General features: G+C 46.6%; 1 protein-coding gene across 2 annotated transcripts; it reads right to left on the bottom strand.

Annotated features, from left to right (window-relative positions):
- Positions 1–1,431: 1,431 nt before the first annotated feature.
- Positions 1,432–25,734, bottom strand: PHF11 (PHD finger protein 11). 2 transcript variants are annotated; one of them, XM_075421632.1, is made up of 12 exons: positions 25,594–25,734; positions 22,676–22,819; positions 22,001–22,114; positions 20,976–21,111; positions 19,017–19,124; positions 17,103–17,236; positions 14,122–14,168; positions 10,789–10,847; positions 9,392–9,458; positions 7,537–7,659; positions 6,146–6,217; positions 1,432–2,281 (listed from the first exon to the last, which is right to left on the bottom strand). In XM_075421632.1, the coding sequence occupies exons 4-12, from the start codon at positions 21,081–21,083 to the stop codon at positions 2,142–2,144; spliced, it is 858 nt and encodes a 285-aa protein (XP_075277747.1). In that variant the 5' UTR covers positions 21,084–21,111; positions 22,001–22,114; positions 22,676–22,819; positions 25,594–25,734; the 3' UTR covers positions 1,432–2,141. The 2 variants fall into 2 exon arrangements, with proteins under 2 accessions (XP_075277747.1, XP_075277755.1); XM_075421640.1 differs by lacking the exon at positions 22,676–22,819.
- Positions 25,735–26,167: the final 433 nt, after the last annotated feature.

The following is a 26,167-nucleotide window of genomic DNA, read 5'->3' on the forward strand; positions in this document are numbered from 1 at the left end:
CATATAAGTGGTTTTATTTCTTTATAATCTTACTGGTTTTGCTGTGCTTATGAATGCCTGTGATCTCAGTTTCAGAAAACAGCAAACTTGTGTAGGCACCAATTTAGACCCCAGTGATTACAATCTATGGAGCTGACTTTTTTTTTTTGCACATGAGTCCGTATGTGGCTGTAACCTTACAGCAGGTACGTACAGACATAGGCACTTACTGTTTTTATTGTGTGCTTTTCAGGTGTTACGTTTGCACCAACTGCAGGGTAGAGGAGAGGACCTGGAACTTCAGAGTTGAAGTTCAGGTGAACTACGGGTCTGACTTTGGGGCTATGACTTTGCTAAATTTTGGAAAGCCAAGAACTGCACATTCTTGATAGAGGCCAGGGAGCTTCTGTAGCACATCGTTGGGAGCTCAGTCTAGGATAGTCTGAGACAGTGCTTCCACACCTGTCACCAGTGTTTCTCATAAACAACTTGTTTGGTGATTGCAAACTCTAGACTGAAGGTCTAGTGTGGTAGGGGGTGGAACAGAAGAGTGCAGGACTTACCCTCCAAGCTGTTCTGAGGCTTGTCAGAAATTGATTGCTGCTCTAGGGAGTAGTTGAACTGTGGTGTGACAGCCTTATCCCATAGAACCATAGAATATCTCGAGTTGGAAGGGGCCATCTAGTCTAACTCCTTGCTCCTCACAGGACTGCCTAAACTAAATCGTATGATGGAGGGCATTGTCCAGACATGCCCTGAACTCTTGAGAGGCTTGGCGCTGTGACCACTTCCTTGGGGAGCCCAGTCCAGTGACAGACCACCCTCTTGGTGAAGAACCTTCTGTTGTTCCATCTCAGCTTCTCCACTGGTGTGGCTCCATTCCATCCTATCGCTGCTCACCAGAGGGATAGGCATCTCTGGCTCCGCTGCCCCCTGGGAGGAAGGTGTAACTGGGGTGCGGTCACCCCTCTACCCTCTCTTCTCCAAGCTGAACAAGCCCCTCCTGGTGAGTCTGACCCTTAAGACCTTCCACCAGCTTGGCTGCCCTCCTCTGGGCACACTCTTAACAGCCTGATGCCCTCCTTATACTGAGGGGCCCAGCGCTGCCCCAGTGCAGTGTAGGTGGGACAGGCTGGCAGTGCTGTGCTCGCTGACCCCAAGGCTGACTCATGTTGAACTTGCCCTCAGCTCCAAGCCCCAGCTCTCCTTCTGCAGGGCTGCTCGCCAGCCTCTGGTCCCCCCATGCCTGGGTAGAACCAGGATCACCCATCCCCAGTGCAGGACCTGGCACCTGCTTGTGTTACACTTCACACAGTTGTGAGTAAACGTGAAAGCTTCCACTCAGTTAAAATTACCAGAGGTAACATCACAGCAGCTGTCAAGCCTAGAGCTAGTAAGCACAACTAAATACACAGCTTTCTTAAAAACATTTTATTTGATTAACTTATCCTTTTGTAGCTAAACAATCTTTCTGTATTCAAACTTTTTTTTTAAGACAAAACAAATGGAAATCATATCCTTTCTTAATGAAGAAAGGAAAATACAGTCCATTATTTGATCCACTTTACATTGTACGTGTTTTAGAGTATGATGCCCAACCATTTCTGGGCTGCCTGCAAACACTGTTTCACCACTGCCAGTACAGCAGGACTAGTTATATATTAAGCAGTCAATCAAGAATCATTTAATTATTTAAGAAACCCAAACTCCTGTTTGTAATTCAGAAGGCTTCTTTGAGTGCAAGTGCTGCTGATTTATCATCTTTGGAATGCCAGAGCAGCAATGTGATCCTTAAACCAGCGCTGCCTGGGAGCAGACAGCGAAGCAGCTACCGCCCCCAGTCAGCACAGGGCTCCCACAGTTACTTTAACAAGAGTTGCTCCCTTGTCTTCGAGAAAAAAAGACTTCAGTGGAGGGGTTTGTCAAGCTTTAAGAAAGCTAAATTTGGTGTGTAACACTCATTATCCATAGTAAAATTTAGAGAAAGGGACAACTTAAAATTATTGCAACAGTGAGGTATAAAAATGAGTAAAACACCCAGCTCTTGTTTGTGTCCCTGTCTTGGGCGGAGGGGAGGGAATCAGACACTGACCAGACGTGCTCTATGGTTTCTATCATTAGAAAACCCTAAATATCGACACTGTTACAGACAGACGCAGGGGTTATTCGGACACTGTACTAGATGTACTCGCGGTGCTCTCTGGGGTAGGAAGGACGACTTCTTTTAAGTCCTGCAGCAGCTCAATCTTGTTATCCAGGCTTTTCCTGCTTTCCAGAAGTTCCTGGATTTTTTCTTCTGTTCCTATTTATGAAAAAGGGATAAAAACTTTTATTCATACATAACTAATTATAATACACGTTATATACGTATTGACACTGCAGAGGCTACTGCTGCTTAATTTAGCCTACACAAAAGCCTTTCTTTGGCCTAACCTCCTGCACGCCTGGTCTCGTCTGTCAGGGGTGGGCTGCGTGGCCTATGCAGGAGATGAGCTGAAGTACCACAGTGCCAAAAGAAAACACAAAGCAGTGGAGCTGTGCACTCTGTCATCCAGATACTGTGATCTCAAAACTAGCTATGGCACAGATTTAACTTAAGCCATCACAACAAGTATAAAAATTGCTAGTTTAGTTACTAACCCACTGTTACTTGGCACATGAGCTTTAACAGTTCATTTTCAGAATCCATTTGTATGGGGACTCCTGCAATAAAGATGCATTTCAAATCTTTAAAGACAACATCTCTGAACTACACACTTCAAGCACATTTTCAAGCCTCAACAACAACAGAATTTAAACCTAAAAAGAGATGGAGGACAGCATTCAACAGGCAGATTCTCAAAAATAACATCCAAGAGTGTTTAATGTTCCTGCTTCTGGCAAAAGAGTGATTGGTGGCATGCCAATGGGACTCACCACGTTCCTCACCTTACCTACAAAGCCCAGCCTTTCCTAGCGTTAAATACTACTGAAATCGGCAAGAGCTCGGTAAGAGGCTGCGCTAGACTTCCCAGGCATAACCATAACCCCATATTGTTAACTGCAGGTTTTAAATGAAGCACTTGCTTCGTTCAGCAACAAGACACACAGAGCTGCTGATGACCTCTGAGCAGCAAAGTTAGTGAACAGCAAACACGTTTTTCTCACAGTGAGCGAGAATGCCAGAGCTAAGATCTTAGTAAGCAGCAGCAGGTGTTTTGTACAAACCTTAAACATGTTTGTCCTCTTTTTTTTTTTTGGGGGGAGGGGGGAAGACTTTGAAGGAGGTCTCCCAAGTTGTAACAGGTAGAGTGGGCAAAGGAGCTCCAGACGTTGTTTACCCCTGTTCATTCTGATTCACAGAGCCCAAGCCACCCTTAACTGTAATTTATTTAAGAAAAACAAGAAAAAAAAAAAAACAGGTGTTTGGCCATCTGTGTCCCCCCTGCTTCTTCCTCTTTGTTCAGAGAGCCCATCACCGCTGCTCGCAGTGTGCGCACATGGAAGATGATGTATGTGCACACGCTTTTATCGGGCATTTTTAAGTGCGCTGCCCAGTGAGGTCGAGTGCGGATGTTGAGAAGGGGCAGCCAGAACAGCAGTGGTGCCTGCTGCCTCCTGAAAATCCTGGGCAGGGGTTCACTGAAGAGGGACTTGACACCTCGCCCTTCCTCTAACTGGAAAAAGAAAGCAGGCGACCCCTCTTCTCTCTGCTGTCCTCTGCAGGCAGGTGGTACTTCGACATGACAGCATGCCCCCCCGCTGTCCCACCACAGCCTGTGCCCACTGCTCCACACCTGCGTGCCACAGGCAGCCTTACGGCACTACTACTGGGTGTCCAGCCTGGGTGGGCAGAAGAACTAGCAGGCACACAGCTGAAGAAAAAGTTGGGCATGTGCAAGTGGGAGTGAGAGAAAAAATTCTTTGATATGGATATATGTATATATTTGGATATGAATTAATAAGTTATCAGAAATAAAGAGCAAACATGACAATTGTGTCACTGCATTCAGCATACGGGTGACCTACAGATGGAAGACATACGGCTCCACTTCTCTCCTGCCCAAAGGGCCCAGAGAAAGATGTCAGCGATGGGAACGACTGGCCTACAGGAGCGCTCCCACGGGAAAGCAGATGACAGGTGGGCAACCTCCCACCTCGTACAGGAGCGACCCAAAGGCAAGGAACCTGCATTTCTGTAAAACTGGGAATGGTCTGAGGAACGACCGCACTCGTCGTTCTGTACAAGTGCTAAGGGGCTCTCCGTGAAGTTTTAAAACAAAGTATCACCGCCTTTGTCCACACAAGTGAACTGCGGAATTGACCGCTACAGATCTCCTGAGCTCAAAAGCTACCGGGCAGACTGCGGACCGGCCAGAAGGGGAGGTGAAAGCCGAGGGAGGTCTCATCCCACACAGGACACAGGCCAACAGGACAGAAAGCAAAACTAAAGGAAGTCACTTTTCCTTGGAGGAGGGAATGAGAACCTCCAACACAGAAATTTGAAACTACCGACAAAGTGATAGCAGGTACCGTATGAAAAGGTTTAAAAGCAGTCAAGTTCACAGTAAAGCTCCATGCTGCAAAAGAACCATTTATCCCTATACATAACAGGGATTTAGAAAAGCAGTATCAACAATTCAGTTCAGAGTAACCCCGCTGCGCCAACGCATAAGCCTTTAGAACAGCTTGTGCATGATGATCCAAGAAATGAAAAAAAGGTAAAATGAAAAAATGGATTGAAGGTGAAGCACGTCAGATGACCCAAAAACCTGTCATTTCCAGGAGATGTATCAAAGATGACACAGTATTTATACAAGTCCTACTTTAATTAGTCCTAGACACTGTATGTCATCACAGAGACTTGCTAGCTAGAGCTTGGAAGACAGATTAGGATGAAAAGGAAAAAAGAAAAAAAGCTGGTGATTTCCTGCCTTCCCTACAGTTTCCTTTGTAACTAACACGGTTTTCAGTCCTTTCTCATTGACTCATTTTTAGAGCTCCTTCTTGGATCAGTTTTTGAACCAACCCTGATTTGTGTTTTCATTATTGACCTTGAAATTAAAAGTAGGCTGATGGTATCAGAAAAGAAGTACAGGAAGACCTGAGCTGCTTAGGTAGTGGGGAATTGAATAGGGGAAAACTTTTACACATGAGAATCACACGGCTGTGTGTACATAGGTGCCAATATCAAGGATTTCTCCTGTAAGCTGAGAAGAGGATGAAGTAACCGATGCAGCTGTGAAAGAAACAAGTGTGATCCCAGGCTGGGTCACACGAGCAGCTTTGAGCAGAGATGTTTTCATGCCCTCAGACGAGGTGCTGGTGGAATGTTGTGGCAGATAACTCTGCAGCACCGGTCACTCCCATTTCCAAAAGAGGAATTTAGATGCGAGAACAGGAGACTGAACAGAGGAGTTTTCAGTTGAGTGAAGCGGAAACAGCAAACATTAGCAAACATCACCTTCACACGCTGAACCTCAGCGTCAGCTAACTCAAACCCACTTCCCTTTTCACAGGGATTAATTAAGGCAGAAGGTACAACAAGGCTGCTAACTGTTAGAGAGGGAAATGGGAGCAAGAGACTTGCCTATCTGAAACACAGTTTTCACCTTGCTGCTTACAACAGCTGAGACTGGAGTCCATGCCCCAGAGTTTCCCTCCGCAGCGGTGGTCGCAAGCACCCGCTCCTGCCCTCGTCTTCATTTGACACCGAGCATTCCCAGCTTGTTTGTCAAAGCACGCTACAACTGCCATCAGGTCCAGGCAAGTTCTGCTCATCGTGTTTAGTGCTCCTAACTGAAACACAACAGCCAGTCTGAACAGCGTTCCTCAGAAAGGAGCAACGCAGGCGAGCTGCGGAGAAGGAAGGGAACAACCTGCAGACACAGGACAGGAGTGCGCGCTGCAGGAGAGGGGACTTCCTCTGGGGTGGAGACCCCTGGGTCTTTTAAAACTCTGGAACTGTCAGTTGCCTCCCCTTCCGGTAGCCAGCCAGATTTGACACATTGTATTTCTACAGATTCAGCTAGCAATGGCTTTTGTTCAATTGTTTATATGATGTAGAGACAAAAGTTCCTTGGAATTTGCATTTTAAATGGTCTTTTTATCAAATTGCTCAGAGGAATAACCTCAGTGCCAAAAACCGTACCAGTTGCTACTGCTCCGACAGGTTTTTTTGACATACCTGAATGAATATTTGTCAGTACGTTCTCAAACAGCCCACAGTCAAAGAGTGACATCACCGTCTCTTCATACTCTGGGGAAAGAGGTAAGTTGACTTAATATTACTGAGCAAAGGTTTACAGAACCCTCGCGTTAATGCGGAGCCCTACATCAGAATTACCACACCACAGTAATTACTTATATCATGCTGATTGCTTGAGGTTTTTACACCTCTTCCTTCTCATATAGCCTATCCTGAGAAAGAAGGATCAATCTGTCAATTCTACCCTTTTTTATTTTTAATTTTGTACAGAGAACAGGAAAGTGGACCTACCTGTAATTCCCTTTTTGGGTCTGCACCATGTGAACAGTTCATTTAAAAATGAGCAATATACCTAAGCCATATTTCATTCCATCGTGTCAGACCGTACGTCTAACGGCGGGGCTGACTGTACCAATTCCTCTTGACAGATCATGTGACGTGGGGCAGCACTGCCACTGTTTGATGTTAAAAACCAGCCCAGAATTATGCCTCAGTCTCCTAACTGTGGCTTCCAGTGGAACAAACCACAAAAAGCCTACAGAGGTCGCATGACCGCTAAGAGGTTGCTTAACAGGGCTGGGCTCTGACCCCCTAAGGTGTCCTGGATGTCATTGCTGTTTCCAGCAGCTGCTGTCACGTTACACAGAAGCTGCTCGTGAGGAAGATTTTGCCAGGTGAGACATTTCACTTGCCACGCATGTGCTTTGGTTACTTTGCATACGTTAGCATTCTTTATCCAAAGGTATTCATTACTTTGTAAAGCTGGGAGGGCAACAGGAGAGGAAAGTTTGAAATTTTCTTTTCTAGCTGTGTTGTGGGCAAAGCAACATTAGCATGGAATCCTCCAAGAACCAAGTGCTTCGTACAAGTGGATACTTAAACTTATGAAACCCCCAAATACACACTGACAGCTGACAATCAAGTTCTAACTAATCATCCAAAGACTTAAGACGTGTCGCATACTTCGGGGTTTTTCCCTCAAAAGAGTGCCGATACTAGCAGATAGCTGGTCCCTCTGTGAAGCTGTAAGGTCAGCACAGAGTTATGACCCAAATAAAACCTTCCAGTTCTCTTCAGGGCCTGGGACATCAGGCTGAACCTATGTATGCCACCGGGTAGAAGGTGGCTTCAAAAATTCAAAGCTAGGAGGCCTTACTAGAGCATGCGGAGTCGGCAGCTCTTCCCCTCTACTGTCACGGGTATACCAAAAACCCTCACTCTCCGCCTGCCGTGCGGCTGCAGACGTAAGGCAGGACCCAGTTCTTTGGCAGCGCAGGAGCACCCTCGGGAAGGTCACCCAGGGCCGAGCGCCTGGGCTTTCGGATCAGCGTTTCTGCTCCGAGAGCAGAGCCCCCCCGGGGTCTCCATACCTGTTTCTGAAGTGTTGTCATCCATCAGTTTCTCCTGCGCCAGGTGAAGCGTGTCCAGCATTTCTTCAAATATGTCATCCAGAAGCCCGGCTTGCTTGCATTTCCTAAGAAAGTCTATTCGGACTGTTGAAAGACAAAAACACACGCTGGCATGCAGAAGTGATCCTGACCACAGCTGCACGGGCTTCACTCGCTCACTTCAGAAACAAAAACTTGGGTTAAAGTCCCCCTTCCAGTAACAAATATGTGCGCAAATCCCTGGCTCCTCCAGCTGCCCCTTCAGCCCTTTTCAGTGGGAACAAAAATCTGGTCACACAAACATAAGCATTGCACTGGGCATAAAATCACCTAAGCTCTAGATTTGGTTTCTGGGCATAAAACTATCTAAGCTCTAGATTTGGCTTCGCTCATCAAAACCAAGTATCTCCGCAACTCTAAATGCACCATTCCTAAAGCCTCTTCACATCTCCTGGTGTAGGAAAGCAAGTTGATTTGTCTTGCTTTTTTTTCTTCCAGTCCTCAGGACCATGCCATGGACTGAACAGGCTAAAGGGCACAAAACAGTGCCAGAAGTGAATCAGTACTGCATTTGGTAGGAGAATTAAGGCTACTTTTACTCCAAGTGATCCAGGCATTAAATTCACTTATTACAGCCCATTTTATATGCCTACTTTGTCAGATTTGGGTTGCTAGGGAAATAGCTACCTATTTTTTTCTTCATTTCAGAGCAGCAGGTCAGCAACGGGGTTCAGTGAGATCGATTCAATGGGTTGGCCAAAAGCAAAGAGCTATCGGACAGCACACGGAAGTCTGCCAAACTCCATTAAAAACAATGTTACTTTTTACTGGAGACATCTGTGAGAAAAGAACTGTCATTTCACTTACATCAGGTGCCCTGCAGGTGTTCCAGGATTCTTTATAGGTTCCCTGTTCTTTACAGTGGTAGTAAAAATTCAGAAACAACATTAGGCAGCCACCTACTGCCAGGATACTGTGCCCATATGCTAAGCACAGCCACGGGAAGGTGAATAATCCCCACTAACGCCTTCCAAACTTCCAAGCGACAGCATAATGCCAACAAGCAACTGCAGCAGGGCTTTCGGGGTAACGTGGAAACTGCAGAACTGAAGGATGGGTCCAGGGGTTGATTTCACTCTTGCAATACCACATTTGTGTGGCAAAATACTACACTGTGTTAAGCACCCTCTGTACACCTACGGTTAAGATACGCACACGGTGGTAGCAGCAGCGGTAGCAGGGTTCAGCGAGCCCCGTTCCTACCCAGTGAGCTAAAGCTCCTGTACGAGGTGTGTTGAACCCCCCTCTCCCTCCCTGCTGGGCTACCCCGCTCTCGCTGCTGGGCCCAACGTCCCCTCCTCGCAGCACGGCCTCTGCCAGCCCATTCCTGAGTGCCACCGGGCAGAGCTGCACCCCTCTCCTTCCAGAGGGGCTCAGCGCAAGGAGAGCGAGGTGAAGAAGAAACGATGACATCCTGGGTTTGCCTGTGCTGATATGGAGGAGAAGGCCAGGCAAAGGCCACCCCGTTTGCCGCAGAGACACCGCTGAACACAGCGGCCGACCAGAGCGGGGCTGTTGTAAAAACCCCAAGCAAATTCACCAGCTCACATCAACCAGCAGGTCTCGGCCAACGCACAGAGGTTTGTTTGCTGCACAGTTATTAACAGTCCCTCGTCAGAGCAGACTTGCGCTGCCTTGCAGAGCACACAGAGCCACCCATCTCAGGCAAATAATACAGATATGTTTGCAGCGCCGCTGCTACCAGCCACCCCCAAGCTCTGAACTTCAGCGTAACGGATCACAGTATCATCCGGGTGTTCTCTAAAGCGAGCCACACCTTTATGCCTGCTGTTTTTCCTTTTCAGTATTCGTAAACTGTTCTCTTCTGCTGTCTCTTCTGTGCTCTGTAAGAAAAATCAAAACAACATTTTTACATCATACTGACATTTCCTGCTGTTTTCATTATCTTTCCCCTACATCAGAAGGCTGTAACATAGCACATATTTCTGTGAATACGGTCAGCTTCTCTGCACAGCTAATGATATTCAGTTTTTAACAATATAAACAGAAATAAATAAATATATAAGCAAATATAAAAAAATAAAAAACCATAATATATTAATAATATAATAGCATGTAATTTAATTTATAAGTATAATAAAGCATACAATAATATATAATAATTATAATCCATTTATATTTATAATTTATAGTTCTGTTATTTATGTACAGATACATAAATAATATGAACTGAAAAATATAAAGACAAATTAAAATTATATTCAGTTTTTAAAAGAGATAACCAGTTTTTAAACACGTAACCAAAAATTGCTTCTAAGCAAAAACTCTTCAAGGAAAACCCAAGACCTGGGACACGACCCTCAATTAACGCTGCATTTGCAGACAGCACAGACGTTAACAAACGCTTACTGCCAATGCCCAGTGCAAATCACGTTTCATTCCCTAGAAAGGATCTGAGAGGAGGGGGGGGAATATTTTTCTTTTCCTTTGGACAGGACGCAGTCATTCTCTGCTGTTCCACATCACACCAAAGTGCAACAAACAATTCTTAGGCTCCGCCACGAAATTCCACCAGTGTAAAAATGCATTGCTTACACAAGGGTAAACAATTTATCTTGCAGTGATAAATCCTGGAGCCCTTCAACTTCTTATTTGCAGTGCTGGTATTGATTTCCGAGATCGCTAGCAGTGGAGAGCAGCGGAAACAGCACAGTACTGTGGGCAACAGGTCAATGAATCTCAGTTACAATACCAGGAACAGAAATGGATTTACAGCTGAGAAATTCTGGGAGACGAGTAAGTGCCAGTTAAAAGGCCAAGTGACTCATCAAAAACAGTTTTTCACGGAAACGGTGTCAAGGCCTAAGCAAATCTAAGGGACACAGCACTTCCAAAGAAAGGGAGCCCCCAAAGGGAAGCTCTTTCTGGTCACGTCAAGATCCCAGTCACCCAGGCAGCCTGGTTCGGAGGCTCCCATCGCATTTGTGCCATGTTACCCGAGGGCAGCATCGGCTCTGCCTGAGGCAGCTCCAACTGCAAACAGTTTTGTTTTGACAGAAGGGCAAGGTCAAAATAGCTGAGCTGTAAAGGAAAAGTTACTGCTTCTGTAAGGAAGTCTCTTTCCGAGCACACTGACAGAATACTTCACTACAGAAGTCCTTTGCTGTGGCAGATGGGGGTTCCTGTTTTAGAACTACTTAAATTCAGAATTACCATTTGTTCTGTGATGGTGGAAGACTTCAATGCACACCTTCTCCTTTTATTAGCTGCACCTAGGAATCGAGAAACAACCAAGTAACAAGAGCGTCAGACTGACAATTTCACATCATTCAAATCATTATTCCCAAAAAGCTAGAAAAGAGAGGCACTTTGGATGGCAAGGCAAGAGCATGTTTCAGCTCCCCAAATATCTGACATTTCAGTGGAATTCACGTTCTTTCCATGTAAGAAAAATTACAAGCCTGAACCATTAGGAAGGAGTGCAAATCACTGTAGCATTAACCTATCACTTTGCCTTTTAAACTCAGTATAAAGCAAACCCCAGATTTTTAATGTAAGATTTTTGATTGTGGCAGAGTGAACTTATTCTCCCCGGCAGCAGCACTACCTCTAGGTGGTAAAAACTTCAGGCAAATTTATGAAAGATGATGGACTTTTTTCAGTCGATTCTTGTTTAGGTTAATACACCCTCAAAACTAAGACTACATAAAGAATTATTTCAGAAGTCCCAAAGATATACAAATGGCATTAGGTTTTTCATCGATCTAATGACCCTCCTAGAAAGCCTCTAGAAGCAATCTGACTTGTAAGTTTAATATTATTTTTGCTACAAAGAGTTTTTAGTGATGTGGTATGAGATCTCTGCAAAACCCTCTGCTTTCACTCTGTCCTTTCTAGCAGCACGCACCAGCCTCTCTCCGATGGCACAACTGGCAGCTGCTGAAAACAGCTACAGCGTCAAACGCGGAGGAGGGTAACTCCGGCAAGGAAAACAGCACAGGGGCACAGAAAGCTAGCGAGGAGTTCAACCACCCACCAAAACCTGAGGGATTTAAGCGCAGCAGGGTTATATGCCCCCTTCCTGTTTATCTCTACACCCTTTGGGCAGCGCTTAGTAAGTTTCTTCATATTAGAAATCATCCTGTTAAAAAAGAAGAATGAGGAGTTACTGTTTCAACGGCCTTCCTGTACCAACAAGTTTGGGTTTTGGGTACTCTTCGTTGAGTATGGTGCTGTACATTTGCATTTTTCATGGCCTGAAAGGAAATCACAGCCTCTCACATCATCCAAAATCGGGTGGTTTAATGCAGAGCACTCTCGGAGATGCTGGTGTAGGCACAAAGCGTGCTGCTTGCTGTCTAGCACGGTATCTTTGATCTACGGTAGGATTTTCTTAGCTCTTCCTGATGTTTGCTTTAGTGACACCTTATAAAAGCAGAGGAACACAGTCCGAAGAGCAGCCCACCTCTTCCTACTTCCCACAGTGTTCCCCGCTATTCTGCTTTTGTCAGCGTTTACTCTGGGTACTGATAGAATGGATCCAACGTTTCCAGTTAAGCAGAGGTTGGAGCCTGTTTCCAAGTCCAAACTGCCCTCCCATCCCCGCTGTACAGAGCTGCAAGGAGACCTCTTGGCTCCTAAGGCACCCCGTCTCCTTCCCATCACACAGCAGAGCCCTAACATTTCAGCATGGGAACGTTGTCTGGACCAAGAACAGGGGGATGCTCCTTGACCCAATTTTCTCCAGGCTACCAGGGAAAGCAAGCCAGGGGAGGCAGCCCTTTTCTACCATCTCCTGCTCCCACACAGCCTGGTGCCAGCTCAGCCTGCCCCAGAGGAACGGCTGAGCTACTTCTCTTGAGTTGGACTTTGAAAGTCAAAACTCTGCTGTGGAGCCACAGCGCTTCCACCCCAGCCCGTCTCACTCCCCGCCCCGCGCGGGCCTGCAAAGACGCTCAGCACAGGTGTCCCCTGCCTGCCGCAGCGGGCCAGGCGTGGGCCAGACAGAGCGCCTGCTGCTTCAGCCACCTCGCCCGCAGACGCCCCTGGCTATTCTGAGTGCCACACGCGCACCCGAGAGCTGCCGAGGAGGAGGAGACGTTGGGCTTGGGGAACGAGGCATCATCTACCCAACTCTGACAGCTGCTCCCCGCCTCCTGGGGTACAGCTGCTTTCTGGGAGAAACCCGTTCAGGAGGCAGGGCCGGCACTGCCAGCAGAATCCATTTACCCCTCACAGACGGAGGGTCTCCAAATACAGTGCCCTGGAAGATCTCCTCTAGGAAAAAACTCTCTGCTCAGATAACAGGCCACAGATTGTTTAGGCTGCACCTGAAGGCACCAAGACCTTCAACTTTATAATACTTAAGCCTTTTCCTAATTATGACGGAGGCAGTCTATAGGGCTGTGCCTAATGCCATAATCTCATCTCGTACTGGAAATGAAGCAATCCTGGCCCGGTCTGCTACTTGGGCAGGAGACCACCTGGGACCCTGGACAGACCCAACAGACTGGCAATCATTAGGCCACAAAATCAAATTCATTCTGAAAAGGGAAGGAATGTCAGGCCTCAAAACTATGGATAAGGAAGAAGCAAAACTACGAAGTGAAATGAGAAGCTTCATTTGGTTAGTGAATCACAGCGATACTGGGTGTTAAACGGACTGTGTGTCTGGCTAAGAAGCCCCAGACCCTACGACTAAAAGTTTAAATGATAATCATCCAACCTGCCCCAAGAGCGGCACCAGGGCGAAGCCAGACTTTGTCAAGAAGATCAGCCAAAGCCCGCTAGACTTCAGTGGGAGCACACTGCTCTCAGCATGACTGCTCACAGGTCGACTGAGCTGAACGGCAAAGCGAAGGCCAGCCTAGGACCCACTCCCTTTTGAGCAGGATCGTATGCATCAGGTTAACAAAGCCACAGCTTTCAGTGAGGTTCCTCACTACCTCTGAATCAGCAAGGACCAGGACTGCCAAATTAAGCTGCATTTCTATAGCAAATGCAACAATCCTTAAACAGGGGTTGTATAACCCTTTTGTTACACTTCAAAAGCTCTTTGGGATCCTTCAGAATGAAAGGCCCTATTTAAAAAAAAACACCGCAGTGAAAACAGAAATGCAAATGTGAACGTTTTAGTCTAACTACAGATAAAAACCTCAAGGTGACCGCTCCTGTAGCAGCCCTCTCTTTGCTTATCAAGTGCAAGCTTGTGCATCCCTCCTCAGCGTGGCTCTCCTATCTCACAGGGATTTTACAGCTGCTTGGCCCAGAGTCAGAACAATTCCATGAAGGATCAGGTCCACAGTGTTTTACATCAGTTTTGAGGGAGATTCGGGGAAGACCAAATATAAACATTTCCCTCTTCAAAAAACCTTCTCGATTTTTGTGCATACGCATAGATCCCAACCAAACCACTCCTGCAAGATTAGAAATCCACCACCGAGTTACACAGGTGGAGTAATATTTGTTTTGTTCAATCGAGTTATTAACTGTAGGATGCAAACTTTTAAAACAAATGAAATCAATGAAGCCATTAAAGAAACTCACCATAGTGATTGGTCCTACTGCCTGGGTCATGTTTTGGGCAGAACACTCTAAAATTTCAGTTAAATTTTAAGAAAAAGAGAAAAAGTATTAATAAATATGTAAACAGAGTTATGCTGACTGATTTTAATAGATATTTTCCCCTCTTTTCATTGTATGGAAACTGAAAGACACTTCAAAAAAATTATCAGGATTTTTGTTCAGCATTACCCACCTAGCAAAGCACCTGCTGTCAAGTCACACACATGCACAAGCTTGTATTTGTCTTTCAGAGCCTCACTGGACTCTGAACACTGAAGCTTTGAATTCTCAGTTCCATTACCCCACTCTGTTTGGACTTGCTCACTGTTCAAACCCCGAGCCAGACACACTTCGTTCCATGTGGCGATTGCTGTGGCAGAGGTACTCTTACCGAAACACCTTACTAAAATTAAATTAACGCCCTCGAGATGGAATACCACACTACTAATATTGCTCGATCGTAGCTACTGCAGCTCTGACCCCTCGCCCTGTACCACTCGGGCCAGGTCCAGAACCTCTCCAGATGTATCTGCTTACCAGGCAGCTTGAACTTACAGGCCCTGCACGCTGTGCCGGCACAGCCACACGGCACTGCATGGCCATGCCCAGTACCAGTTACTTGCTTGGAGATCTCTGTGCCCCTCCCTCTCCGCTGCCCAGTGCTGATGAGGTGGTCCCCAAATCCCGAGGAAGCAGGGCACCCTGCTGTCTGAGATCCAGTAGCTTAAAGCTGTGTGATCCATTCGTTCCTTAAAGACTTTGGTAACACGCGAGATGGGAATATTCTCTCTGCGTCTAGGAGAGCAATGCAAATTCCTTGGAAGAGGCAAAAGGCAACAAATACAGCTGGAATTTTTCCTTATCTTCTGGATACAGTCATGTGCAGAGAACGTGAACCAGCTTCTACAATATGCCTTTCTTACAGAAGGATCCCAAATCACTTTTTAAGCAAAATTGCCTTGTCTTGAGTGTGGTTTAGCCGATCTCTTCGTTACAAATCTTTTTGCCAAGACTAATCCTCCAGCGTTTGGAAGCAATTTTTAAAGGGAACTGTATTTTCTAGGACATTTGGTAATTATTGTCATTCTCTTATTTTAACAACATAGAAGCACTGACCTTAGAAACGCAGTCTGCTTCCTTGACAAGCCAGCTCTCCCAGTTAAAAACAACCTTCCTAAGTATAAGAACATCTTATAAAGAACAGACAATACCTTTTAATACTCAAGCCACTTTATTTGGAAGCACTTCCCTACTATCATTTTTACAAGATGGCAGTACAAACTACGCTTGTTTCCCCGCCTCTGCTCTTACGAGTCACCTCCATAGCACTGTATGTCTTCTCTTTTTGTTCTGCTCTATTTGTTTTGATAATCACTGCTCACCATCACAACAATAGCAACTCAAAATTTAAAAACACCAGCTATCTCTCTTGAAGGAATTCTTTCTTTTGATATGCATTTCAGCATGTTGCATTTCACCATGAGAAAGTGCAGGGGACTGCCAATCCATGCCCACTCTTTTTCAAGTCTTATTCGTCTTCTCTCCAACAATTTCAGGCTAGCTACAAATTTTGTGCTTTATTTACACCACTGACACAGCGCAAAAGTCTTTGGGTTCAAATCCCTGAAACCTGTCTGACTACCTTTCTCTAATCCAGTCCTCTTTCATCTCCAACACAGGTTGCTATAGCCTAGTTTCCTGTATTTCTATATAGGACAAGCAACGAGTCTCAGACAGCGAGACATTTTAAGGGTCCCTCTTCCAAACCTCCAAGGTCACCAGCTCGGAAAACCACCAAACAACCACTTCTTTACCAGTTGGTTATCTAGACTGTTCTTAGTCCCATTCATTTTTCAGCATCTTGAGACGTTCACTCTTCTTCAGCCTGAGGTATCTTTTCTAAAGCTGTATGATGAGAGCGATTTATTCTGCGATCATGGAAAGTTTCCATCTTCCCAGCTACACTCTTTCATGAGCTTCGCAGAATCCCGAAGACTTTATAAGCATAAGCTTAAACACACATCTTCCATATATGGCTGGGCTTACAGCCTTGCAGAAAGACATATTTATTTTGGACTGAGAGCCCTAGTGAAACAGCCAGGAGCGCAAGTGTTTTGATACTGGTAGTGGAAGATGGGTCCTCTCGTAAGGACTGCACTAGTCTGCCTCTTCCTGAAATAAGTAGGGATTAGACAGTCTACCAGATTAATCTCAGACTAACATGGCCTGTGATCTCTCTGGCCTTGCACAGAAATGGACACTGGGGGTTTTTTTTACACCTCAGACTTTACTATAACTTCAACGCTCCAAAAGGTCCCTAGAGACCCAATTTCTCAACTCCTTCATCTGCATCCTTCAAACAACTCGTTCCATCTACTAACGGCAACGCAGGCAGCCCAAGGGCAGCCAACACCAGGACTAGCATGATCAGGACAGAAAATTTATTTGAAGTCTGTTTAACTGTGTTAATGCTAGCAATGTATTTCAAATTTAAGGTTGTCTTTGGTGGGAATACAAAGCTCTCTGGCAGCATACTGAGGGAAAATTACCAGAATTTCCCTAATGTGAACAGATCCAGAAGTGCTATAGCCTGCTCTGTGCTCAGACCACATTTACTGAAGCTTCTGAACCGACAAAAATTGAGAATTTGAGTGACATTAATAAAAATGTTGGTTCTTGAAGACTATCTAGAAAGCCATACAGACTGACTTCCTCAGTTTTGCCCTAGTGATCTTTCAGGTGTGTTGCAGGGTCAGACACCAAACTGTTGATGTGATGTTTTCCTGTGAAAGCAAAACATTTCCCCTATTGATTGTGACCAAAGGATTGAGTATCACTTTAAGAGAGGAGAGCATATGTCCTTTTTAAAAAACTTTAAAAACCATGCAATTTTTAAATCTCTCTTCCTGACACCACCACCAAAATCTTGACAACAATTAGTTAGAAAATACTTGGTTAAATACCGGTAGATTCCATTTACTTCATCCGTTTCTATTGCTGCATCATCGCAGAGTGCACAGAAGTAGTGATAACTTCTGCGACAGGCTCTTTCCTCGCAACCCACGGTGGCTCCTTTCTTGCGACAGAAGTTGCACATCTACAACAGGATGAGGTTTGGCAGGTAAGCACTGCAGACAGCTACCGAACATCTTGCCATACACGGCAAATACTACCCTCTGTGGGAAAATCAAGTCTTTCATTGCAAGTTGCCTCTGTGTCACTCAACAGGCAAGTTCGCTCCTGCAAACTGGTCATTATTTCAGCCACCTTTTTGCTATTTTACCTCTATTTCATATTGATGAATTTGTAAAATGATGCAAAGAGCCATGTGAGGGCACTGGACAACTTCCCTCCCTCCCCTAAATCTTGCTCAAGTTATTTCTACACCTACTGGCATTAGTGCTTGTATTTGTGTTTTTTGGGCTAACTTCACAATGAAAAGAATCCACCCAGGGTGTAAACGAAGGAAGGAAACTGAGGACAAAGCCAATAAGAGAAACCTCATATAAACAAAATTACGCAATCCATAAGTGTTTCAGGCACTGACTTCGTCACAGAACAGTTAGGGTTGGAAGGCACCTTACAGATCAGGCAGTTCCAACCCCCCTGCCATGGGCAGGGACACCTTCCATCAGACCAGGTTGCTCAAAGCCCCGTCCAACCTGGCCTTGAACATTGCCAGGGAGGGGGCAGCCACAGCTTCCCTGGGCAGCCTGTGCCAGTGCCTCACCACCCTCAGGGTAAAGAATTTCTTCCGTATAGCTAATCTAAATTTACCGTCTTTCAGCTTGAAACCATTACCCCTTGTCCTGTCACTACCTGCCCTTGTAAAAAGTCCCTCTCCAGCTTTCTTGTAGGCCCCTTCAGGCACTGAAAGGCCACAATAAGGTCTCCCCAAAGCTTTCTCTTCCCCAGGCTGAACAACCCCAACTGTCTCAGCCTTTCCTCACAGGACAGGTGCTCCAGGCCTTGGATTATTTTGGTGCCCCTCCTCTGGACCCGCTCCAACAGGTCCATGTCTTTCCTGTGCTGAGGGCTCCAGAGCTGGACACAGGACTCCAGGTGGGGTCTCACCAGAGCACAGTGGCAGAATCCCCTCCCTCGCCCTGCTGGCCACGCTTCTCTTGATGCAGCCCAGAATACGGTTGGCCTTCTGGGCTGTGAGTGCACATTGCTGGGTCATGCTGAGCTTCTTGTCAACCAACACGCCCAAGTCCTTCTCCTCACGGCTGCTCTCAATCCATTCTCTGTCCAGCCTGTATTGGGGTTGGGGTTGTGCTTAGGGTTGCCCCAACCCACGTGCAGGACCTTCTGCTTGGCCTTGTTGAACTTCATGCGGTTCACACAGGCCCACCTCTCCAGCCTGTCCAGGTCCTTCTGGATGGCATCCCTTCCCTCCAGCATGTCGACCACACCACAGTGCTTGGTGTCACCAGCAAACTTGCTGAGGGTGCACTCAATCCCACAGCCCGTGTTGCCGATACAGATGTTAAACAGCACTGGTCCCATTACTGACTCCTGAGGAATACCAGACGTCACTGGTCTCCACAACCAGTCCTTTAGTCCTTTACCAAAGTCTCTTAGGAAACTTAGACTAAGGACTTAGTCTCTCAGTCTTTTCTCTTGGCGGGGGGTGGGGTGGGGGGTGGGGTGGAGAAAAGGTCAGAACAACCAACACATTTTAATACAAAGGGAACTAAATTTCACCAAATATGTCAAATCAATGTTTCTACCTCTGAATTTGTAATTTCCCTAATCTCAGTAGATCAGAAAGACCAAGTACTTCTTTGCATTTTTTTTCCAAGTATAAAAGAGGCCAGACAACCTTCAGTACTATGAGATAAGACTAAACACAGATTCAGAAAGAAAATCCTTACCAGCCGCTTTCCTCTCTTGAGTTCTTTCAACACTGATGCCACATCAAACCTTATATCCAGATTATCCGGGTTATACTCTTCAGATTCCACAAATCCTGAGGAAAACAACTAAAGACAAAAAGAGACGATATTAAGAATTAACAGAGTGACTCAGTCACCAGTGCATTCTTCTCGCACTTGCCCTGCCTAAGAAAGGCTGACTTTTTCTCTGTGTTTGTACAAGGTTTCACCTACGTTGAACAAAGAGCTGTGCTTAAACCTTTTCCCAGTCAAAAGAAGTTCTTCTGTCTATACAGGAGATTTCACATGGCCTGAAGGTGAACTAAGAAAAGATAACAAGGTGAGAAAGTGAATGAAGAAAGTCTGGAATTCAAGCTGCCCAGACTAAGGAGGAGAAGCTCTTCGGCTGACACACCTCCACACCTTGAACATCTTGTTATCTGCCCAGTTGTTCAGGCTTACAGCTGGATGCAACACTTCTCTGTAATAATATTTCCATACAGTCCAATACTGACAACAGTTGATTACATGAAAAACATAGGAACACCGTACAAAGCCTGGGAGAAACCCACAAAAAAATACATGCACATTTGGGCCACTTTAATTCCCACAGAAGTGCTAAGCCACAACAATAAGTGAGGAAAGGGAAGTTCTTCGCAACTTTTTTCTAGTAATTACATATAGCTACATATATATAATCATTATATATAATATACATCTATATAATCATTATACATAGTTTCCAAACAAAAGTGAGCTACCCTTATGTCAACTGACAGGCACAGTCTGTCTGCTCAGAAGGCGATAGCTAACTGCAAAAAAAAAACAAACAGTGCAGAGAAGACTAAGCCAGAGAAATTAGTAAAGTTGTTGGCCCCCTCCAAAATACCAAAAAAAAAAAAAAAAAAGAAAAAAGGAAAACACCTACCAAACAAACCCCAAAAGACAAAACCCAAAAGTTTCAACACTGAAGCAACATTATAGACCTAACAAACCCTGTTTCAAACAAAACGTCCACGTAACTCTGTGAAATAATTATCAGATGTTTCTGAAACATTCTGCTAAAAAAAAAAAAAAGGTACTAGAAAAATAAAGATGAAAACATAAAACCTGTGAGAATAAGAAGGCTGGAACGGCAAAAGCCAGAAAATTGTTCACAGAATCACAGAATGGCAGGGGTTGGAAGGGACCTCTGTGGGTCATCTAGTCCAACCCCCCTGCCAAAGCAGGGTCACCTACAGCAGGCTGCACAGGACCTCATTCAGGTGGGTCTTGAATATCTCCAGAGAAGGAGACTCCACAACCTCTCTGGGCAACCTGTTCCAGCAGCAGATGCACCTCCTGCACTAAGTAACCCTCACTAAAGGGAGAATATGGCATCTGTAATCGATTCTGCACACCAAGAACCAGCTCCACTATGATCCCAGAACAAAGGGGAAGCCTTTTGACAGCAAGGGGAGTAAATACATTCCAGGATCACAGCACATTTAGAGCTTCACAGATATTTTTATCTAATCAGATTCTGATATTTTTATTTCTTATTTTATATAAGGCACAAACTGGGAAGTTTTTTACCTTGATATACCAAGCAATGTGAGTATCTTCCTGCAAAGGCTTAAGTAAGTACACAACTTTCTGTGGCCTGAGAAGCCTCCTTCAATTTAGTGTCTCAAGCAGACCTATTCCTGCTGCCAGACTGTATGTGTGCCTAGAACCGCTGATCAGGAACAGACACTCATGAAAACACCACAAATCAACGTGTCCAGCTGTGCAGCCGTGTCCTCCCCCTCTCCGAAATTCCGGCCTAGCCCTGTTGCTTTTCAATCTAATATAAGCTTGCTTTTAATCCTTTTAATTCAGACACCATCGCAGAGCCAAAAATAGACAAGTAGTGGAAACTTCCCCTTTAGCCCTTTGTCTCCATTCCTCTCAGATGCCAACCAACTACAAGCCACTCACCAGACAATCCTGGTGAGCTGCAATATTTCTCTCTTTGGCAATATACATTACAGAACCAGACTCCCCTTCTGAACAAAACGCACACGTTCTTCTCACCATCTTCGCCATTATCCGGAAAACACCTAGAGCAGGAAAACTGGAACAAAACACAAAGCAGTTGATGCAGCTATCATACACCAAGCAGGACGAAGAGAGGAAAGCAGAGCTTGCTAGCGCTTGCCCTCTAACTGGTCCTTCACCTGCATCCCCTGAACCTTGGTGCTTTGCTGCTCCAGCAACAACTATTACTAGAATAGGCAAAGCCCGCTCTTGGGACAGCAGTGGGATGGAAAACAGCTCCCAGGAGCTCCAGCAGTTCAAGCAACTGGTTTATTTCCTCTTGGAAAGTCACTAACAAGTCATAAGGGGCGACACAAGTGTTTCCGAGCTTGCTCAGCAATATCTGCTCCCACAACAGGCCCAAGAATGGGCCAGCAAGTCATGTCCTAGGTGTGAAACCCCTTTTATTTGGAGGTCAGTTGTTCATGGCAGTGCCTTCCTTAAGCTAGTTCTGCCACACATTGGTCTGCAAGTCAACTGAGGACAGAAAAATAGCTGTTCCCAAACTTCTCCAGTGCCTTCCAGGAGTTCACAGAAAACAAGGAAGAAACACCAATTCCTTACTGTAAAACAGATGTAGCAAAGAAGCGGAGAGGCTTGCAAGCAAAAGGGGACAGAAGACAGAGTCAGAAACGAGAGATTTGAACATTCTCTCTCAATGAGGTGAAGCACTAACATGAGTGACATAATTTCCTCTATACCTTGGGATGTATCCCATGGACATCTGTTCTCTTTTTCTGGCCATACCCACTCAAGTCTTAACTGTTCCTCTTCACACAGTCCCTCTTTTCCCCCAGCAGCTGCAAAATTTTAAGGCCAGCTACTTATTTCACACAACAGCCTAAACGCTTCTAGATAAGCCTTTACCCACATCCCCCACCAGCAGTTCAGTGCATCACACCACACAGCAGTAGCAAAAGTTTTACTTTGTGGTTTCTGTGCAAGTCCACCGTGGAAATCTTCAACAATTTCCCTCTCCTACTAGGTGCAATACTCCAAACTGCCCTTTGCTGGAGACGTCACCTCTGACAGCACAACTCCTGTAGGACAAGGGTAAGAAAAGTCTGCTGTTACTTTCAAGAAATAAGCGAGATTTGAAGTTAAATTATTTTAGTGAGAGAGAGGCAGTAAGGTCCATGTCCAAAACTGGTACGAAATCTCACAGTCCAACAAATCTCACACACCTTTCTGTGGCTTTCAGCAGCCAGCCTCTGTTTTGATAAGTTCCCATCTCCCTTCCATAAAATGGAGGGGCAGTCTCAAGTGAGAAAACTACCAGCATAGAAAGGGATTTCACCCCCCCACCCCTGGCTCTGCCACTGAGAATTTACTTAATCACAGCCACTCACTTTGCCTCCACACACATCTGGTTTCCCCCCTCCCCCATCCTTCTATCTCTTGTAAGCAAGGTAGGGTAGGGACTGATTGCCAATATCTATCTATCAGTCTCAGAACTTAAGCATTAAACATGATAGAAACAAATAGAAACTTATAGAAATATTAGAAACAGAAAACAAAGATGGAAAGAAATTAAAAAGCAGAACAAGCTAGAGTCTGAATAGTCCATAACTCAGAAAAAGTTCTCTACAGCAAGCTAATACCTGGAATTGATGCAGATACATAGGCCCTGCTCAGGCCCAGTCAGAGGATCCAGCTCCGGAGGCTCTGGGAATTTTGTGAGGAAGAGGCTAAAGGAGGAGTCTACAGTCCCTGGCGCTCTTACAGGCTCAGAAGAAATCCCGGTGCTGCAGGAGAGCAGAGGACACTCAGTCACGGTCAGCCTTGGGGTTACTCCAGCACCTTTGCAGGAACCCTGATGTGGTGGAAAGACAGCTCTTGGCCATTCCTCACTGCAGAAGCAGCCAGCCCACGCCCGCCGCCCTGTTTAGCTCAGCATCCTGTCCCTCACAGGGCTGGTGCTTTGGCCCTGTGCTCTTCCCTAGCTTTCTCCTACAGATTACTGCCAGGGACATGACACTGTGCAAAACGGGGCAGTGGATCCGGCTGGCTGCTCTTGAGTGAGAAAGGAGATGCTTTTTAACAGCGTAAATCTGTTATTCTTTCTCCTACTGTCTCTTTTTCAAGTTGAAAAATATGAGACTATTTAGTTGTTCCTTGTACAGAAGCTGCTCCTCATCTCTGATCATCCCTGTCACTACTCGATCTCTTCTCTGCTCCTGCTGTGTTCCAATAGGAGCAAACGACCTTCAAAAGGGTGGGCTACCATACACAATAGAAAGTCACAATGGCGCTCTGTACTCTTCTTTTTTTCTTAATAATTCTTAATATTTCAATCACATTTTGCACTGCTTCTGCGCAGTCAACACTTTGATAGAACTACATATTATAGTCCCTCAGATCTCTTTCCTAGGTGGTATCAGATAGGATGGAGGGCATCAACGCTCTGATTGTTGTTCTGACATGCATCATTTTCCCCTTCTTTTAGATTTTCACCTGCTATTTTATAGCCAAATCACTCGCTGTCACAAACTCATCCTGCAATTCTCCACAGCCAGCTTTCACTTTCAATTCCTCAGAAGCGGAGTGTGGGAACCTACAGTGACTAATTCATCTGTAAGAGCTGGAGGACCGTCCACTGCCTCTACTAATGACAACACAAATGAAGCTGCAAAACAGAAAACAGAGGAAAGCAGCTGCAGGAAAGCAACAGTCACGTGCCTCTGGTTGCTTCTCTGATACCTGTGCCATTTCCTATAAGCAGGTTTGGTGGGTTTTTTTCTGTTTGTTTTTGCTTTGTTTTTTTAACAGTGACAAAATGGAAGAAAACAGGAAACAAAAAGTAAAAAGGGAGGAGAACATTGCTGCCAAGTGCGCCAGGACTGTGCTGCTTCCAAATACACCTTGCTGAAACACTACCAGTTTTTCCAAGTATTTCCTCTTCAGAGCCAATTCTGAAAGCATCCTTGCACCTAAATACACACATTTTACAGAGGAGAAACCTAAGGAACAGAACACCACTCAGCATACCTGCAGGGGAGTGAGGAAAAGAACCCAAGTTCCCCAACTTCCCACACACTACGGAAACCCACTGTCCTAGCTCCTGCTTTGCTCTCCGCTTCATTATAATGAAGGAGTTGATTTACTGAAGTACGGAGAAAGAAGGAAATTATGCACCTGTTACCCCACACTCATGGCATCCTCCACTTGCACTCTGCAGGGAAAGAAGCGCTGCCAGTCATGCATTAACGAGGCACAACCCGCATGAGCCCCCCACCTGTTCTTCCCCAAGTCATCAGCAACATAAACACACCCAGACTTTGCCAAGCTTTCAGAACAAAATCAACAAAAAAATCCATCTTTCTGATCACCTTTCACTTGCTACAGGGGAAATATTTTTAAAGACCTAAAAAAACATTTTCTTTCGAAAGGGATCTGTTAACACAACTGATCCAAGTGACAGGGGTGACTGGATGGCTCCTCATCAGATCTAAACTCTCACCTACTCACAAGACCACAGAATGGTTGGGTTGAAAGGGACCTTCAAAGATCATCTAGGCCAACCCCCTTGCAGTGAGCAGGGACATCTTCAACCAGACCAGGTTGCTCAGAGCCCCATCCAACCTGACCTTGAACACTGCCAGGGAGGGGGCAGCTACAGCTTCTCTGGGCAACCTGTGCCTCACCACCCTCAGAGTAAAGAATTTCTTCTGTATAGCTAATCTAAACCTACTCTCTTTTAGCTTGAAGCCATTACCCCTTGCCCTATCACTACCTGCTCTTGTAAAAACTCTGTCTCTAGCTTTCTTGCAGGCCCCTTCAGGTACTGGAAGGCTGGCATAAGGTTTCCCCCGAGCTTTCTCTTCTCCAGGCTGACCAGCCCCAACTCTCTCAGCCTTTCCTCACAGGAGAGGTGTTCCAGCCCTCAGATCATTTTGGTGGCCCTCCTCTGGACCCGCTCCAACAGGTCCATGTCTTTCCTGTGCTGCGGGCTCCAGAGCTGGACGCAAGACTCCAGGTTGGACTTCTGTTGTCAGAGGTCCTCAACTGCTCCGTGATGCACTTCATACAGTAACACCTTACCCTCCACTGACACGCTGCTGCTTCCAGCACTTCAAACGCAGCAGTGCCATTTTTAAGGGACTAACCTTTCCTGCCTTGATACGACCGCTACGGCAGAACTCGAGGAGAAAGAACACGGATCGACTCTCCACCGATTTTGACACCTGGGCGCTGACGTGGGGCGGGGTCTGCTGAGACCTTCCCTCACGCCTCAGTGCTTCGAGGCCTAGCAAGGCGAGTTGTCACCTGGCCGGGCCTGCCTCGGGCCTGAGCCTCCCGGGAGGCAGGCCCGGCTGCGGGGATGGGGAGGTGACATCCATGACAACGGCCACCACCGCTGAGGGAAACCCGTGGTTGCCCTCCCAGCCCGGACCTCCAGCCGGGCCCATTCATCAAGACTCCGGAAGGGGGGGGGGTGGGGTTAGAGGGGAAGCCGAACTCCAGGCGGTCCCAGTTTTCCCCCACCCCACCCCCGCCCCGTTTCGGCAGCGAGACTTACCGCGGGGCGGTGGGAACCATCCACCCCCGTCCTCACGCACCGGCCCGCAAGAACCCGCCGCTTCCGCCCTGCCTCCTGCGCCTTTCCCCCACCTTCCCGCACCCCTCACAACTCTCCCGCGCGGAAGTGGGCGTGCCCAGCCGCGGCACGGAGCATGCTCAGTGGGCGCCCGGCCGTTCCCGACGCGAGGGGCGTAGGGAGGGAGCCGGCGCTCCGCGTGGCGCACCCCGTCCCGGCGCTGATTGGCTGCGGCTCCGGCGTGGAGGGGAAAGGGGTGGAGACGCGCCGCCGGTCCGCCGGTCACGTGGTGAGGGAGAGGCGCTCGGCCCATCCCCCGCATCTTTGGGCGTGCCGGGACCGGGGGACCCAGGTTCGATACCCGCGCCCGGCAATCCCGGTGACCGCCGTCGGGCCGCCGTTTCCCAAGGGATTTCCCCAGGAGAAGGGGGACATCCTGCATTCTGCCATCGACCCCGTCCGTTTTTGCACGTCCCTTAAGCAGGTCAGTGCGGGCAGGGGCATGGCCGGTCACCATCGGTGCCCAGTGTGCTACATGGGCCCACGCAGCTGATAG

Source organism: Opisthocomus hoazin, chromosome 1, assembly GCF_030867145.1.
Source record: "Opisthocomus hoazin isolate bOpiHoa1 chromosome 1, bOpiHoa1.hap1, whole genome shotgun sequence".
Lineage (NCBI taxonomy): Eukaryota > Metazoa > Chordata > Aves > Opisthocomiformes > Opisthocomidae > Opisthocomus > Opisthocomus hoazin.